The sequence below is a fragment of the Somniosus microcephalus genome, chromosome 9, assembly GCF_052327205.1.
Source record: "Somniosus microcephalus isolate GS21.2 chromosome 9, FLI_Smic_1.0, whole genome shotgun sequence".
In the NCBI taxonomy this organism is placed as follows: Eukaryota; Metazoa; Chordata; class Chondrichthyes; order Squaliformes; family Somniosidae; genus Somniosus; species Somniosus microcephalus.
The window spans coordinates 7,316,220-7,331,846 of record NC_140995.1 but is presented as its reverse complement, the minus strand read 5'-3'; the positions used below and the strand labels follow the sequence as shown (position 1 = coordinate 7,331,846).

Here is a 15,627-nt window from a genome sequence, read left to right as displayed (position 1 = left end):
TGGTTTTATTTGCAGTCCACACCACTTAAACCAGCCGACATTTAAATCATGCAACCATTTAAATCAGGCAAATAGCACAAACAATATTCCATTACCATTATTGTCAACTACAAAGTTGCCACTTACACCATTTTGGCTATTTCTAGCAGAAATAGATGTTCAGTGCAATTATCGTGTATACTTAATCCACTCTCAGTGGAATGGGACTTATTGAAGCACTGAAGCTTGCCTTGAAATATGAAAGTGAATTTGCAATCACAATGGAATTTTATTGCATTTAATAGTTTGGGAAAGACAAAAATGTGGAACATTAACTAAATTTCATATAAAATCGCCCAATATGTAAAGGGAGCAAATCGCATGAGCACAAGCGGCGGGGAGCGTCTGGGGGTAAAATTCGGTAAGGCCTGAAAACGAGCAGCAGCACTGCGGGGCGAAATTTGCCCGCGCCCGTTTAGAAAGCGCAGGCAGCGTGTTAATTTGGTGCTGCCCGCTAATTTAATGATTTAACACACAGCCAGCGACAAACATGCTGCTTCAGGCTGTGTGCTCAGCAGGAAGCCCAATGTCGCGTTGCTGTAGTGACGCCAATGTTCCCTTTAAGCTGCGTGGTCTCTGGACCTGCTGCGCAGCTGACCTCCAGAAAGGAGGATGTGGGGCCAGATTGCCGAGTCCGTCACTGCCAGCAGTGTCGCCCCCCGCCCAAGGGCCTGGCTCCAGTGCCCAAAGAAGTTTCATGACCTCAGACAAGTGGTCAAGGTCAGTGAACACATCTTCAAAATCATCTATGATCTGCACCACTAGCCTCACATACTGCTCAATGCACGACCTCTGCCCCCCACTCCACCCCCAATCAATCACTCACCTACCAACAAACTCGACCAAACACGAGGCATGCACCCTTTGCTTTCCTGCCCTCCCCTCACCACAATCCTACCCTTGTACCTTCCTCATTTCAGACACCCAAGAAATTTAGTCTGCCCAGCCAGTGGTTGACCAAGAAGAGGGATGGGAGAGTGAAGAAGAAGAAACACCGTCACTTGATTTCACACTCCCAGCCACCAGCAAGGCCATTAGCAGTGTCCCCCACTGAAAGTCAGAAGCCTTCCACCAGCCATGCTGCAGCCACTGGGGTAGCACTGCATGACATCACTAGGATAGGCAAAGGTACACACAAGACAATCACTAAGGGAGTGCACAAGGGTGATTAGTTGATTTTTTGATGTAACATTGGACGTATATATGGATAAAGTTGGATTCAAAAGTTTGCTTAGTGGCCGCTTTTATTTCAGCATTGTGGCCAAGAGGACGCGGTGATTGTCTGGAACAGAGGTAAGGTAAGGTGTGGGACAAATGTTGAAAGGGGAATTGGGGCTGTGGTCACTGGTACTGCAGGTGGATGACTTGATCCCGGATATCCCGGCCAGAAAGTGTTCTGCGCCAGAAGCGGGCGGAAGCGAGGCAGCCGTCACTTTTTCAACAAAACCAGCCTGAACGGCCGACACTACAACATCGAATTTTGCAGCCTATATCTTTACAGTAACACTTGAAGGCCTTTCTTAGGAAAATTAATGAAGCCATACAGTACTCATAGTTTGATCTTTGTTTATTTCATATCCCACAGATCATTCAGCCGACTCAAAAGTAACACTCGAGATAGTGTAAAGTACATTATTGCCAGTAAAGAAAGGAAAAGCAAAAGGATGTTGCATTATACAAAACACAACAATATAAATGTTAAGCAATGCCTCATCAGTTAATGATAACCTATCAGGTCTGTGCTCAGTTCGTGTAAATAGAAATTCTAAATGCACTTGGAAATAAAAAAGCTTTTCTGTAACTAATTGTATGAAGCATATTGAGACAAGGCACTTTCGAAATGTACGTATTTTAATACTATAGAAGTTTAAATCGCATAAGGAGTGGCTATGCCAGCTCTTTGCTAAAGCAGTGTTGTCCAATATGCAAGCCACATGTGGCTAATTGGGAATCTAAGTGCGGCTAATTGCATTTCTGATTAATAAATGAAGAGGAGTAATAGAAACTGATGTTGGGCATATGATCTCAACACTCAAACACATTTATTGGTAAAACATGAAGCCAAAAAGCAGAGTGTTTTTTTTAATCATTGCGAGTGCTCTACTTCCTTGGTCACTGAATGGTGGCAAGGTATTTGTTAAGTAAATGTACACGTTAAGTAAGTTTACCTGTATCTTCTGCTAAAGTGAGTGCATGTGGCTTAAAGGGTATTGCCATCGCCACACCTGTGACGAGTCAGCAATTTTTATTGGACAACACGGAGGTGTGTTTTAGAGAGGGTCTTAAAGGAAGAGAAGGAGGTAGAGGCATAGGGATTTAGGAATGGAATTCCAGACCATGTGATCTGGGTGGCTGAAAGCACAGCCACCAATGATGGGGTGAAGTGAAAATGGGACACACAAGAGCTAGAGTCAAGAGGAACAGAAAGACAAATTTTTGTTCCGAGTCTCCAGATTGGGTTTCCTTTCATTTATGCCCGCTACTTACGGCCCTGACCCACCCCAGCCTTATTCAAATAAACTAGGTGAAAATTCTGAACGCACTGCTCTGCTGCCAGTTTGCACCAGCAATGCAGCACAAAACCTCAATTGTGCTGGAAATTAAGTTTCAGCCTCATAGTTTCTTTAATACTGCGATTAATTGATAGAAAGTCAGTCAAAAATTACCTGAAATTATTTTATTAAATGAGCAATTTATAAATATTTCACAATATCCTTACCTGGACAACCCAGGAACTGTTTGCAAAGGCCATGATATCTCTTTCCTCCCAGAAAAAAGCTGAATCAGATCGCTTGATCATTTCAAACTTACTTAAAAGTTTCATTGCATATACTTTTTGAGAGGCCTTGTGTCGAACCTATTAGGAAATAAATGCTAATTTATTATTCTAGATTGATATTTCAATAAAATGCAAAACACGTGGGCTCCTTTGCAGCAGTGTGTTATTTTGGAGCATTTTAACTTTTCATCATCCAGCTGGCTGGGACTACACTCACCTGGTTCCATTCTTATCTATCCAGTCATAGCCAGAGAATCACCTGCAATGGTTTCGCGTCCCACTCCCGCACCGTTACCTCTGGGGGTCCCCCAAGGATCTATCCTTGGCCCCCTCATTTTTCTCAACCGAAAACACAGCATCAGGTTCCACATGTACGCTGACGACACCCAGCTCTACCTCACCATCACCTCTCTCGACCTCTCCCGACCTCTCCACCGTCTCTAAACTCCGCTGCCCGTGTCCTAACTCGCACTAAGTCCCGTTCACCCATCACCCCTGTGCTTGCTGATCTACACTAGCACCAGGTTAAGCAACGCCTGGATTTTAAAATTCTCTTCCTTGTTTTCAAATCCTTCCATGGCCTCGCCCCTCCCTATCTCTGTAACTTCCTCCAGCCCTACAACTCTGAGATATCTGCACTTCTCCAATTCTGGCCTCTTGCGTGTCCCCGATTTTAATCGCTCAACCACTGGCGGCCGTGCCTTCAACTTTGAGGCCCTAAGCTCTGGAATTCCTTCCCTAAATCTCTCTACCTCTCTTTTCTCCTATACGCTCCTTACAATCCACCTCTTTGACCAAGCTTTTGGTCACCTGCCCTAATATCTCATGTGGCTCGGTGTCAAATGTTGTTTGATAATCGCTCCTGTGAAACACCGCGGGATGTTTTACTACGTTCAAGGTGCTATAGAAATACACATTGTTGTTGTAAGCGAGCAACTTCATGTTCAACCTCCTGACCTCACTAGTGTGCCAGGGATTATTCCTGGAATACCAAATTCGTTCTGCAAAATAAACTGCAATTGCACAATGGAAAAAGTCTCATCTAAAATGGTGATACTCAAATATCAATTTATTCAGTGCATGTTTCTAGATAGTGATGTTTTCTTACTTTTGCTTTGAATACATTATAGCAATATTGTGGAAATAAACAAAGTGGTTTGTAAATGTTTTTTGATCTACACATCAGCGGTCAACTCTATTTAAATCCACAGAAACCCTTTTGTAGAAACAAAATTGAAATCGTAAACATTTTCTTTCCATAACTACTATATTCACTAACCACCTAAATTTCAGTTGTTACCCTCTGTCTTAAAGAGGCAAATGCTTTTATTATGAGGAAACAGAACAACAGGCAGGCACTACAATCATGATGGACTCACACAAGAGAAGCACTGTCAAGTCATAATATTTGGTGATCAGAATAGGTGTGCCTAATGTTTCTATACTGAAAAGTAAACATCCAAATGCAGGTTACAAGTCAATCCTAAATTACACTGTCACTTTCTGTGCAGCAGTTTATAATTTGTTACTTTCCCAATTCACTAAAATACAGCGTTGACCGTATGAATCTCAGAAAAGTTTGAAGAGAAAGCATTAAGCAGTCAAGGCTTGTCCCAATGAGTGAGCGAAGTATATGAAGGCAGACAAATATGCTGTAAACTGGAGATTAAGAGCTGTAAACTGGAGATTAAGATCAAATCTATCTACAGCTCATGCAAGACTATTCTACCGTGAATTTTTCACATAATTGTCACCAAAGAGACTCTTTGCAATTTGTAGCTTCATGCAACCACTTCCTTATTAATTCTGGTCAGAGTCATAAAGGCAAAAATCAATATGCATCTTGTTATTTTTGCATTTGAAGATAGAGAGGTCACAATCATCTGAAATTGAATGCAGACTTTAAGAGATAGCGAAGTGAATGGGAGTGCAACAACAATCCATTTCTAAATACTGACGGCAATCTTCATGAAACAAGAAATAACTTGGGACTTAACAGAGCAGTTTCTAAACCATTTTAGAACATAAATAACCATGGATTTAAGAGTACTAAAAATAGAACAAAAACCTAATTTTCTAGTTTTGTTTTGAAAGGTTTGCAAATTACTTAGTGCATTCTCATATATCCAAGAGGATTGCACAAAACAAATTCAAATATAGGATTATTGCCCTGATACTTATACTGAAAACAATGTTTACTTTGGTTCATTTGCTCTAAAGAACTGCAGATTCCTTACCAGTTGAACTTCACCGAATGCACCTCGTCCTATCACTTTTACAACCTCGTAGTCCTCTGCTTTCATTTGCATTTCTCGAACCTTCCCCAGTATTTTGTCATCTGGGTTGGGGGGGGGGGGGGGGGGGGGGAGGGGTGCGAGGGAGAAAAACACAATTAAAAGTTATTTTAAATCTGCAGGTGATCTTACAAATGTAAAACCTTGACGGGCGCCAATTTAAGAACATGTTAACTATTTGGGACAACATGCTGGCACAAGCACAGGACAGTTCGAGTGAAGTGCAGAGTGGCACATGAAGCAATTCAGAGATGGCCCTTAAAATACTGTTTCTCAGTCTAGTGCCCAACTTGTTAAACTCTCTCCACAAGACCTCAAAAATACTGGTATCTACAGCATTGATTTCAATATGGATCAGGACTTTTAGCTCCTCTCCTTCCCTTCCCAGAAGCTTCACCACCCATTTGGTGACTTTTTTTTACCCAAGCACCAAGGAGACACATTCTATTTGGGACTCCTAGTTAAATGCACAAAAGACCATATATTCCCCCGATCATATAATCTCCTATTACAGTACTACCAGATTCCTATTCTTGCACTATACCCGCCTCTCACTCCCCTGGGTAGTCCCTTGCTCCACAGTGCCACAATGTTCCTCAAAACCACCTTCCTCTGAATCACTGCCAGTATCCACCTCATATTTATAAATACGATGCATCAATAGGATAGTTCAGCTAATCACTTTCTCTTTAAAAAATACTCTCTCCCTCCTATATTTTCAGCAGACGGCTTTATTTATGCACTTTTAAAACAAATTACCACAAAGTTTATTAAGCTTTGCATCAAAATGACTGAATTAGACAGCACTGCATTTACAGTAACAGCCGATGGAGATAAAGCCTAGTCAAGAAGATATGCAAAAGATTTTAAACTTACACCTATTTAGGAAATTTTCAATGTTTTTGTTCTTCCTTAGAGCAGGGAAGTCCAAATCCTGGACCAGGGCATTGAGACCATCCTGAAAAAAGAACGTTGAATGTGTTACTCAGGCAATGTGGACAAGTGAAAAGTAACATTACAAGGGAAATAACCATTTCAAAAGAAAGGAAACATAAAATAGTAAATTTCAACTGCGTGACCCATACAGGTAAATTCAGCAAGGTAAGGCTCCCAGTGATGGCCCCACTCAACAGAAGCATTGAGGCTGGTGCAGACCAAAAATCCAGAATACTGCAAATCAGGTGTGCTGGCCTGCACACCAGTCTTTAATCTACACCCACTTTGAGCACCACACTTGGAGCATAGCATCACTGAATTTGCCCCATAATCAGAAATACCAATCCTCAAATTTGGTCTGCCCATTCTGAAGAACTGTGAAGTTTCTAGATGCACATTTTACTCACAATTCTTGCACATGTTACCATAACATCCCTTCATTTCAAACGAGGTACTATGAATAATATAAACCACACAAGTAACAGCATATATAAAGCAACAAGCTGTTGTGAGAAAATGTGACATGGTTAAGTATTTTATTTCTGCACATACCAGTTCATATAAAGTGAATGCCGATGGGAAAGGGTGGGAACAGCAAAAAGGGGTGAGAGACAGTTAGATTAGTGAAATACATCGATCAAAATGTCGACCAATTTATCTTCTGTGAAGTTTGAACATTTATCAGATGCACTTTCAAAGATAGGATAAAATTGTAGTCTTGCAGCATGTTCACATCAATATCTAAAACCATTTCAACTATGTTCCAATACTTGAGTGTGTTTGTCCGGTTAGCAGCAAAGCATTACCGGCCATGAGGTTTCCAGGTTTGATCCCCAGTCTATACAGAGTTAGCTGATGATAAAGGAAGAGCAACTGACCTCCCCCGCAAAGATGGGCAAGGAGGGAAGTAAAGAGGGGGGAGGGAGAGACAGACAGAGAGAGAGAGAGACAGAGACAGACAGAGACAGAGAGAGACAGAGAGAGACAGAGACAGAGAGAGACAGAGAGAGACAGAGACAGAGAGAGACAGAGACAGAGACAGAGAGAGACAGAGAGAGAGACAGAGAGAGACAGAGACAGAGAGAGACAGAGACAGAGAGAGACAGAGACAGAGAGAGACAGAGACAGAGACAGAGACAGAGAGAGACAGAGACAGAGAGAGACAGAGACAGAGAGAGACAGAGACAGAGAGAGACAGAGACAGAGACAGAGAGAGACAGAGACAGAGAGACAGAGAGACAGAGAGACAGAGAGACAGAGACAGAGAGAGAGAGAGAGAGAGACAGAGACAGAGACAGAGAGAGACAGAGACAGAGAGACAGAGACAGAGACAGAGAGAGACAGAGACAGAGACAGAGAGAGACAGAGAGAGACAGAGAGAGAGAGAGAGAGAGAGACAGAGACAGAGACAGAGACAGAGACAGAGAGAGACAGAGACAGAGACAGAGAGAGACAAAGAGAGACAGAGAGAGACAGAGAGAGAGAGAGAGAGAGAGAGAGAGAGAGAGAGAGAGAGAGATAGACAGAGAGAGAGAGAGAGAGAGAGACAGAGAGAGAGAGATAGACAGAGACAGAGGCAGAGGGAGAGGGAGAATGAGATGTAAAAAAGGGAGAAATATACTCTTGCCCTCCCTTCACTCTCATTTCCTTTGTTCCTTAAACTTCTTCCCCTTTTCCCCCCAAAGCCTAGAAACGTGGCAATTTCAATTCTTGAAAATTATTGGGCCTGAAGGACTGGTAAAGGCTGCTCCTTGGATGGTCAAATTCTGCCAGAGAGCAGCTTTCCACAAAACAGAAAGAGCTTGCATTTATATAGTGCCTTATCAGGACAGCATCATCATAATAAAATAATAAATAACAAAACAACTTGTATTGATATAGCACCTTTAACGTCGTAAAACGTCCCACGGCGCTGCACAGGAATATTTTAAGACAAAAAATTTGACACCGAGCCACATAAGGATAAATTAGGGCAGGTGACCAAAAGCTTGGTCAAAAAGGTAGGTTTTAAGGAGCATCTTAAAGGAGGAAAGGGAGGTAGCGAGGCGGAGAGGTTTAGGCAGGGAATTCCGAATTCCAGAGCTTAGGGCCTAGGCAACAAAAAGCACGGCCACAATGGTGGCGCGATTATGATCGGGGTGTTCAAGAGGGCAGAATTAGAGTTATCGGGGTCGGGGGGGGGGGAAAAGAGAGAGAGAGGGGGTTGTGGGGCTGAAGGGAGCGGTAAGGCCATGAAGGGATTTGAAAACAAGGATGAGATTTTTGAAATCAAGGTGTTGCTTAACCAGGAGCCAATGTAGGTCAGCGAGCACAGGGGTGATGGGCGAACGGGACTTGGTGCGAGTTAGGACACGGGCAGGCGAGTTTTGGATGACCTCAAGTTTACGTAGGGTGGAATGTGGGAGGCCAGCCAGGAGTGTGTTGGAATAGTCAAGTCTCGAGGTAACTAAGGCATGGTTGAGGGTTTCAGCAGTGGATGAGCTGAGGCAAGGGTGGAGACGGGCGATGTTACGGAGGTGGAAAGAGGCGGTCTTAGTTATGCTGCGGATATGTGGTCAGAATCTCAGTTCAGGGTCAAATATGAGACCAAGGTTGTGAACAGTGTGGTTCAGCCTCAGACAGATGTTAGGGAGAGGGATGGAGTCAGTGGCTAGGGAACGGAGTTTGTGGCAGGGACCGAAAACAATGGCTTCAGTCTTCCCAATATTTAATTGGAGAAAATTTCTACTCATCTAGAACTGGATGTCGGACAAGCAGTCTGACAATTTAGAGACCGTGGAGGGGTCGAGAGAAGTGGTGGTGAGGTAGAGCTGGGTGTCGTCAGCGTACATGTGGAAACTGACACTGTTTTCGGATGATGTCACCAAGAGGCAACATGTAGATGAGAAATAGGAGGGGCCAAGGATAGATCCTTTGGGGGGGGGGGGGGAGACACCAGAGGTAACGATGCGAATAATTATAAAGCACTTCCTAGCCAAAGAATTAGTTTATGAAGTGTTGATATCATTATCTAGGCAAATGCGGCTGCTATTTGCACACAAGGTCATACAAATAGCAAATACATTGAATAACCAGCTGCTCTCTTTTTGCTGCTGTTGGTTTAGAGGAATGTTGGCCACTGGGATAACCCCTGCTCTTTCCCCCCCCACATACTGCCATGGATCTTTTACATCCACTTGAACGAGTAGACAGGGCCACACATCTAATCTGAAAGGTGACACCTTCAGCAATGCAGTAGATTTCACTGAAACACAATCTCCCAATCTTGTTTCATAAAACTGGAGATTACAAAACTCTGCAGTAATCAAAACATTATCTGTTGAACTGCAAATTAATGGAGACTTCATGAATTACTATATTATGTCTAAAACATCTCCAAGTTCATGCGCTCACACAGGCAGTAACATTACATCTGCTGTATGCTTCTACAGCTTACAATGAAAAGAAACTATAACAGCATTAAAATACAAAATGTGAACAATGAAACAAATAAGATATCTGTATAAAAGGCAACTAACTGAATACAACTAACATTCTATTGTCGTACAACACCAAATGCTGAAACTTGCTAAGTTTAGATTTATTTGTAAGTTGCAAGAGAAGTTTTTCCCCAGTGTAAAAAGCAAGCTAGGCACCATTATAAAAAGACACACTGCAGAGTGCTTTGGGATTTGCAGGAACTCATCAGAAGATCCCACTGCACGTGGTTCAAAAAATAAGATGCTCGTTGCAGCAAAACACTGCACATATAGAGAACAACATAGGTCAGATAGTAAGTTACCATCTAAAAGAGAGCCTCAGATGATATCAAACTATAAAAGTTCATAAAAATGGTTGGAAACCCTTAATCAGATTACAGTAATGAACTCACTCCCTGCCTCCTTTTATAATACACACACAAAGTTACTTTGTGGTCTTGTAAATTTCTGCTTCACGTAGCACTGTTTCCATGCAGTGCTTTGTACTTTGAAACAAAGGCAGATAGATCCAGTTATAAAACTCTGCACTGTCAGACTATATTGTGCTATCCTGTGTGATGGATAAATTAAACTTGTAATTTGAAATTAAATCAAAACTTAGCAAATATATACATCTTCCAATTTTTTTTTGATACTTGATCTTGCCCCACAATAGTGCTTTAGTTATAATTAGCTGTTGACCATCTTAAATTACATTATTATGGACAACGTAGCATATTTTTTACCAAGTCAGGAGAGGATGACAGGAATAGTAAATTACTAAATTCTTAGCTTGATATATCATGCAACCTCAGAACTGCCTTAGGAATGTTGAGGTTTATGGGAAGATGACAAAATGTTGATGGTTGAATAGCAACGAATGTGAGTTGCTTAGATGCCAGTTAATACAGTGGACAAGCAGGCATATGCCACGTAACATTAGATAGGATAGTGTTTTCCTAATTACTCAAGCATGTGCACTGAGCCACACATGCTAGGCCGCAGGTAGAGCTCCCATTTCCCTTACAAATGTCCTTGTGTGTATAAACAGGATCAGGCTTGGCTAAGCTGCCCCATGTGGTCAAAGAGCCACGTGACACATTGCCTGGAAGTCCAGAATGATTGTCTGCACTTGTATCCCAATGAGTTACCGCCTTCAGGAGGGGGAGGGAAAGGGCAGAGTGGAAGAACTGGAAAAAAGTACAAAAGCAAAATACAGTACTGCAGATGCTGGAAATCTGAAATAAAAGCAGAAAATGCTGGAAACTCTGTTTCTCGCTCCACAGATGCTGCCTGACCTGCTGAGTATTTCCAGCATTTTCTGTTTATTTCAGATTTCCAGCGTCCGCAGTATTTTGCTTTTGTATTAGTGTTTAATTCACTGCCACTTTTCTTCTAGGAATGCCCACCTTGAAGAAGTTCTGCTCTTCTCTCCGACGAGATTTCCCTTTGTCTCTTTTACCTTGTTCATCTTCATTGCTTTCTGTTTCCCTTCTCGTGTTTGGATCAGGTGTCTACCAAAACTCACTTTCACAACCACATCTTTCCTCAGCAACGGTCTCCAGCTCCAACTTATTCCACGTGGATTCCAACTGAAATTCCACCCTTCTTGTTTTGGATTCACCCAAGAATATAAGAAACAGGAGCAGGAGTCGGCCAATCGGCCCCGCGAGCCTGCTCCGCCATTCAATAAGATCATGGCTGATCCAATCTTGGCCGCAACACCACTTTCCCGCTCTCTCCCCATACCCCTCGACTCCCCTGTAGTTCAAATGTCTGTCAATCTCCGCCTTGAATATATTCAATGACTCCGCCTCCACAGCTCTCCGGGTTAGAGAATTCCAAAGATTCACGACCCTCAGAGAAGAAATTCCTCCTCATCTCCATCTTAAATGGGCGACCCCTTATTCTGAGACTGTGCCCCCTCGTTCTAGATTCCCCCACGAGGGGAAACATCCTCTCAGCATCTTGTATGTTTCAATAATATCACCTCTCATTCTACTAAACTCCAATGAGTATCGGCCCAACCTGCTCAACCCTTCATCCCAGGAATCAACCTAGTGAACCTTCTCTGCACTGCCTCCAATGCAAGTATATCCTTCCTTAAATATGGAGATGAAAACTGTATGCAGTACTCCAGGTACGGTCTCACCAGCGCCCTGTAAAGTTGCATCAAAACTTCCCTACTTCCCCACCCAGGATTACAGATATCTCCGAGATATTCAGCATTCCTCGAACCACTGCTCTCACCGCATCCGAGGTCCACGCTCAATGCTATTCGCCGCCATAGGCACGCTCTTGACCTCTCTCTTCAGCAGCACCAACTCACTATCTCTAAGCTGTCCTGGTCCGCAATTCCATTTCATCCTTCGCCTCATCCGCCGCTTTAACAAAAAACTTTTTTTCTTCCTTTCAGGTGTCGAGGATTGTAAGCTTCAACAACTCTTGGACACCAATGCCCCTGCGGAACCTTCTTCCCCTTCACTTTCCTCTGACCTCATCCCTTGTTCCAATCTCACCCCCTGCCGTGTTTTCACTATCCCCTCTGACCTTGAACGATCAAACCTCAGCAAAGTCCTGAGCTTCACCCCCTTACGCCCCCACCTCAATAAATTTCGAGCTCTGCACGACAGGGCTCTTTTTCCATCGCCTTCGTCTCCGTGCCCGCTTCTTTGGCCAGGAGACTTCCCCCCCCCCCCCGACACAGCTGACCCTTTCTCCCATTTTCAGAATTCTCATTCTACCTGGACCCCTCCTTCTGGCCTCTTGCCCTCGCTAGGTCTTTTCATTGCGAACTGCCGGTGTGACATCGGCCGTCTCAATTTCTCTGCTCCCCTCCCTCACTCCGACAAACCTACCTCCCTCTGAACTTGCAGCACTCCGTTCTCTCAGATCCAACCCCAACATCGTCATTAAACCTGCCGACAAGGGTGGTGCTGTTGTTGTTTACCGAACCGAACTCAACCTTGTGGAGGGCGAACGCCAACTCTGATGCCTCCTACCTCCCCCTGGACCATGACCCCACTACTGAACATCAAGCCACCATTTCCAAGACTATCACTGACCTCATCTCCTCTGGGAACCTGCATGGTTCCTAGCTATGCCTGCCTTTTCGTGGGGTATGGGGAACATTCTTTGTTCCAGTCCTCCCTCACCTCTTTTTCCCGGTACATTGATGACTGTATCGGTGCAGTTTCCTGCTCTCGCCCTGAACTAGAAAATGTCATTCACTTTGCTTCCAATTTCCACCTTTCCCTCACCTTCACATGGTCTATCTCCAACTCTTCCCTTCCTCGACTTCGGTCTCCATTTCTGGGGATAGGCTATTGACAAACATTCACTATAAGCCCACTGACTCCCACAGCTCCTGGACTACACTTCCTCCCACCCCACTTCCTGTCAGGACGCTAGTCCATTCTCCCAGTCTCCGCCACGTCTGTTCGGATGATGCCACCTTCCATACTACTACTTCCAACGTGTCCTTTTTTCCTCAACCGAGGATTCCCCTCTATTGTGGTTGACACGGCCCATGACTGTGTCCGTTCTATTTCCCACACTTCTGCTCTCACCCCTTCCCCTCCCTCCCAGAACCACAATAGGGTTTCCCGTCCTCACCTTTCACCCAACCAGCCTCTACATTCAACGTATTATCCTTCACCATTTCCGCCACCTCCAGCGTGATCCCACCACCAAACCAAACACATGGTCCCCTCCCCTTTCAGCATTCCGAAAGGACCGCTCCCTCCGCGACACCCTGGTCCACTCCTCAATCACCTCCAACACCCCTTCCCACAGCACCTTCCTGTGCAAGCACAGGAGATGCAACACCTGCCCTTTTACCTTCTCCTTTCCCACTGTCCAGGGCCCCAAACACCTCTTCCAGGTGAAACAGCGATTTACTTGTACTTCTTGCAATTTAGTATACTGTATTCGCTGCTCACGATGTGGTCTCCTCTACACTGGGGAGACCAAACGCAGATTGGGTGACCGCTTTGCGGAACACCTCCATTCAGTCCGTAAGGGTGACCCCGAGCTTCCGGTCACCCATCAGTTTAATTCCCCACTCCACTCCCACTCTGATCTCACCGTCCTCGGCCTCTTGCATTGTTCCAACGAAGCTCGAGGAACAGCACCTCATCTTTCGATTAGGCACTTTACAGGCTTCTGGACTCAACATCGAGTTCAACAATTTCACATCATAACCTCGGCCCCGATTTTTTTTTTTCACACACGACAGCTGTTGATGATTCTGCCATTCCCATTTACACTTCATCGAGACACATCTTTTGTTTCTTAGCCTGTCCTATTACCATCTCCTTTTGCCCCGCACCATCATCCCTTTTGTCTTTTAATCTCTCCTGCCTTCCATCCTATCACAGACCTTTCCTTTTGTTCTTTCCTGCCCGCCCCCCTTTCCCTGCCCCTTGCACTTGCTTAAAAATCTGTTAAATCTCTAACTTTTTCCAGTTCAGACGAAGGGTCATCAACCTGAAACGTTAACTTGTTTTCTCTCTCTCCACAGATGCTGCCTGACCTGCTGAATATTCCCAGCATTTTCTGGAAAAAAAAAGTACAGCCACACATATAACACAGAGCCATAATATATTAACAGATAGTGATGTGCCCATTTTTAGGTGTCCATAGGAATGAGTAGTTTGATGTGTTGCTCATAACCACAATATGAAAGTGTTTGGAAACTTTAGAATGTCAAACAAACTGGAAACATTTCCGTGGGCTCAGTTAGAAAAGGTACTGCCTGGAGTGGTACTGAGTCATACAGATCCAGATCATCCCAAGTTAAATGTCCCGAGTTAGCTGAGCTTCGCCAGACAGGCAGTAAAGAGGTTACAATTGTGTTGAGTACCCCAGAGCTGGGGAGGGGTGGGAAAAGAAACCAAATCAGCTAGTGTTCCTGCTCCTAACTACTGTCCAGTGGCCATTGCTGGAAAGTGTGCTGGAGATGACATGAACCGTTAATGCTAACATATGAAGAATTGTCTTTCGGCTGAGGTATTGCAGAGCTATTGGTGCGTGTGGAACAGTATCCCATCTTCAGGAGAGAAAATCAGGGATTTTTTTTTTTTTAAAGCACACACTCAATCAGGTAGAGTTGACCCTCCCTCTAATTTTCCCATAAGGGCAGAGGGAGCAAGAACCCTGCCTCTACTTGCCCCTTCCCCAGAGGTATCTCAGAACTTTTTGGATGGTGTATTGGGGTCAGACATGCTGCACTACCATGCTCACCAACTGATCACATTCAGTTGCACTAACTTTGGAGATTTTATAAACAGCAAATGTCATTTTTTTGCCTAAATTGGCACTCTGGTAGTAAAAAGTTAAACAAGAACTGCTATTTCTAATTTTCCAAGTTTAAACTGAAGTATTCTATATAACAGAAGTGTTATTCAGCAAAGAATTTCATTCTCAAACAGAACTTGTTATACTAAGAGACACAGGACACTACTGTTCCAGTCTGAACAGTATACATCTCAAGTTTGACTCTTCAGCGACCTCAAAAGAAAATCACAGCTAAAGTACTGTTACAGCCAGACTTCTTCAGCTCAAATAATGCTGGGCAGCAAGATTCCTTTAAACTGAAAAGTACTTTGAGGGGGAGGATATCGTTCAGGCTCAAATTTAGAAACGGACAGGAAGTTAACTGGATTCCCAGAGTTCTTGCCTAAGTAGGAATTACTGGCAGGAACTAGCATCACCGTTAACAGAAATATTTGAAGGAAATGCAAAAAAAGCTTACAATAACTGCATGAATTGCTATATATTCAGGTTTCACTAGCATAAAACAGGTTTGCCAAGATATATTTCAAACTGTAGTTTTTTAGAATGCCAAGAATCTGAGTTTGCATTGTTTATTGGCACTCAGTTGGACATGAAGCCTTAATAAAACTATTGTCTGCTGAAGCACAAACTTTATTACAAACGTAGAAGTAAAAATGGATAAGATAATAGCATTTTCTGGTATGGTTTGCTAGCAATATCTTTATAAAGCACCGTGGGCCTCAAACTCCTAGAGGCTCACTCCACTGCTCTAAGTGCAGCAGTGAGAACTTATTGGACTGTCTGCTTCAGCCTCGAGTCTATACACACCACGTACAGCGGTCCC

At 43.7% G+C, this 15,627-nt stretch overlaps 1 protein-coding gene across 7 annotated transcripts in view; it reads right to left on the bottom strand.

The window, feature by feature from the left end:
* rock2a (rho-associated, coiled-coil containing protein kinase 2a) overlaps window positions 1–15,627 on the bottom strand; it is a 220,863-nt gene that overhangs the window by 126,693 nt on the left and 78,543 nt on the right. For all 7 annotated transcript variants that reach the window (XM_085996310.1, XM_085996308.1, XM_085996305.1 and 4 more), the window contains exons 2-4: window positions 5,989–6,070; window positions 5,056–5,156; window positions 2,759–2,896 (exon numbers count right to left, since the gene is read on the bottom strand). In XM_085996310.1, the coding sequence (XP_085852436.1) occupies window positions 2,759–2,896; window positions 5,056–5,156; window positions 5,989–6,070 (321 nt within the window). The remainder of the gene's footprint in view (window positions 1–2,758; window positions 2,897–5,055; window positions 5,157–5,988; window positions 6,071–15,627) is intronic.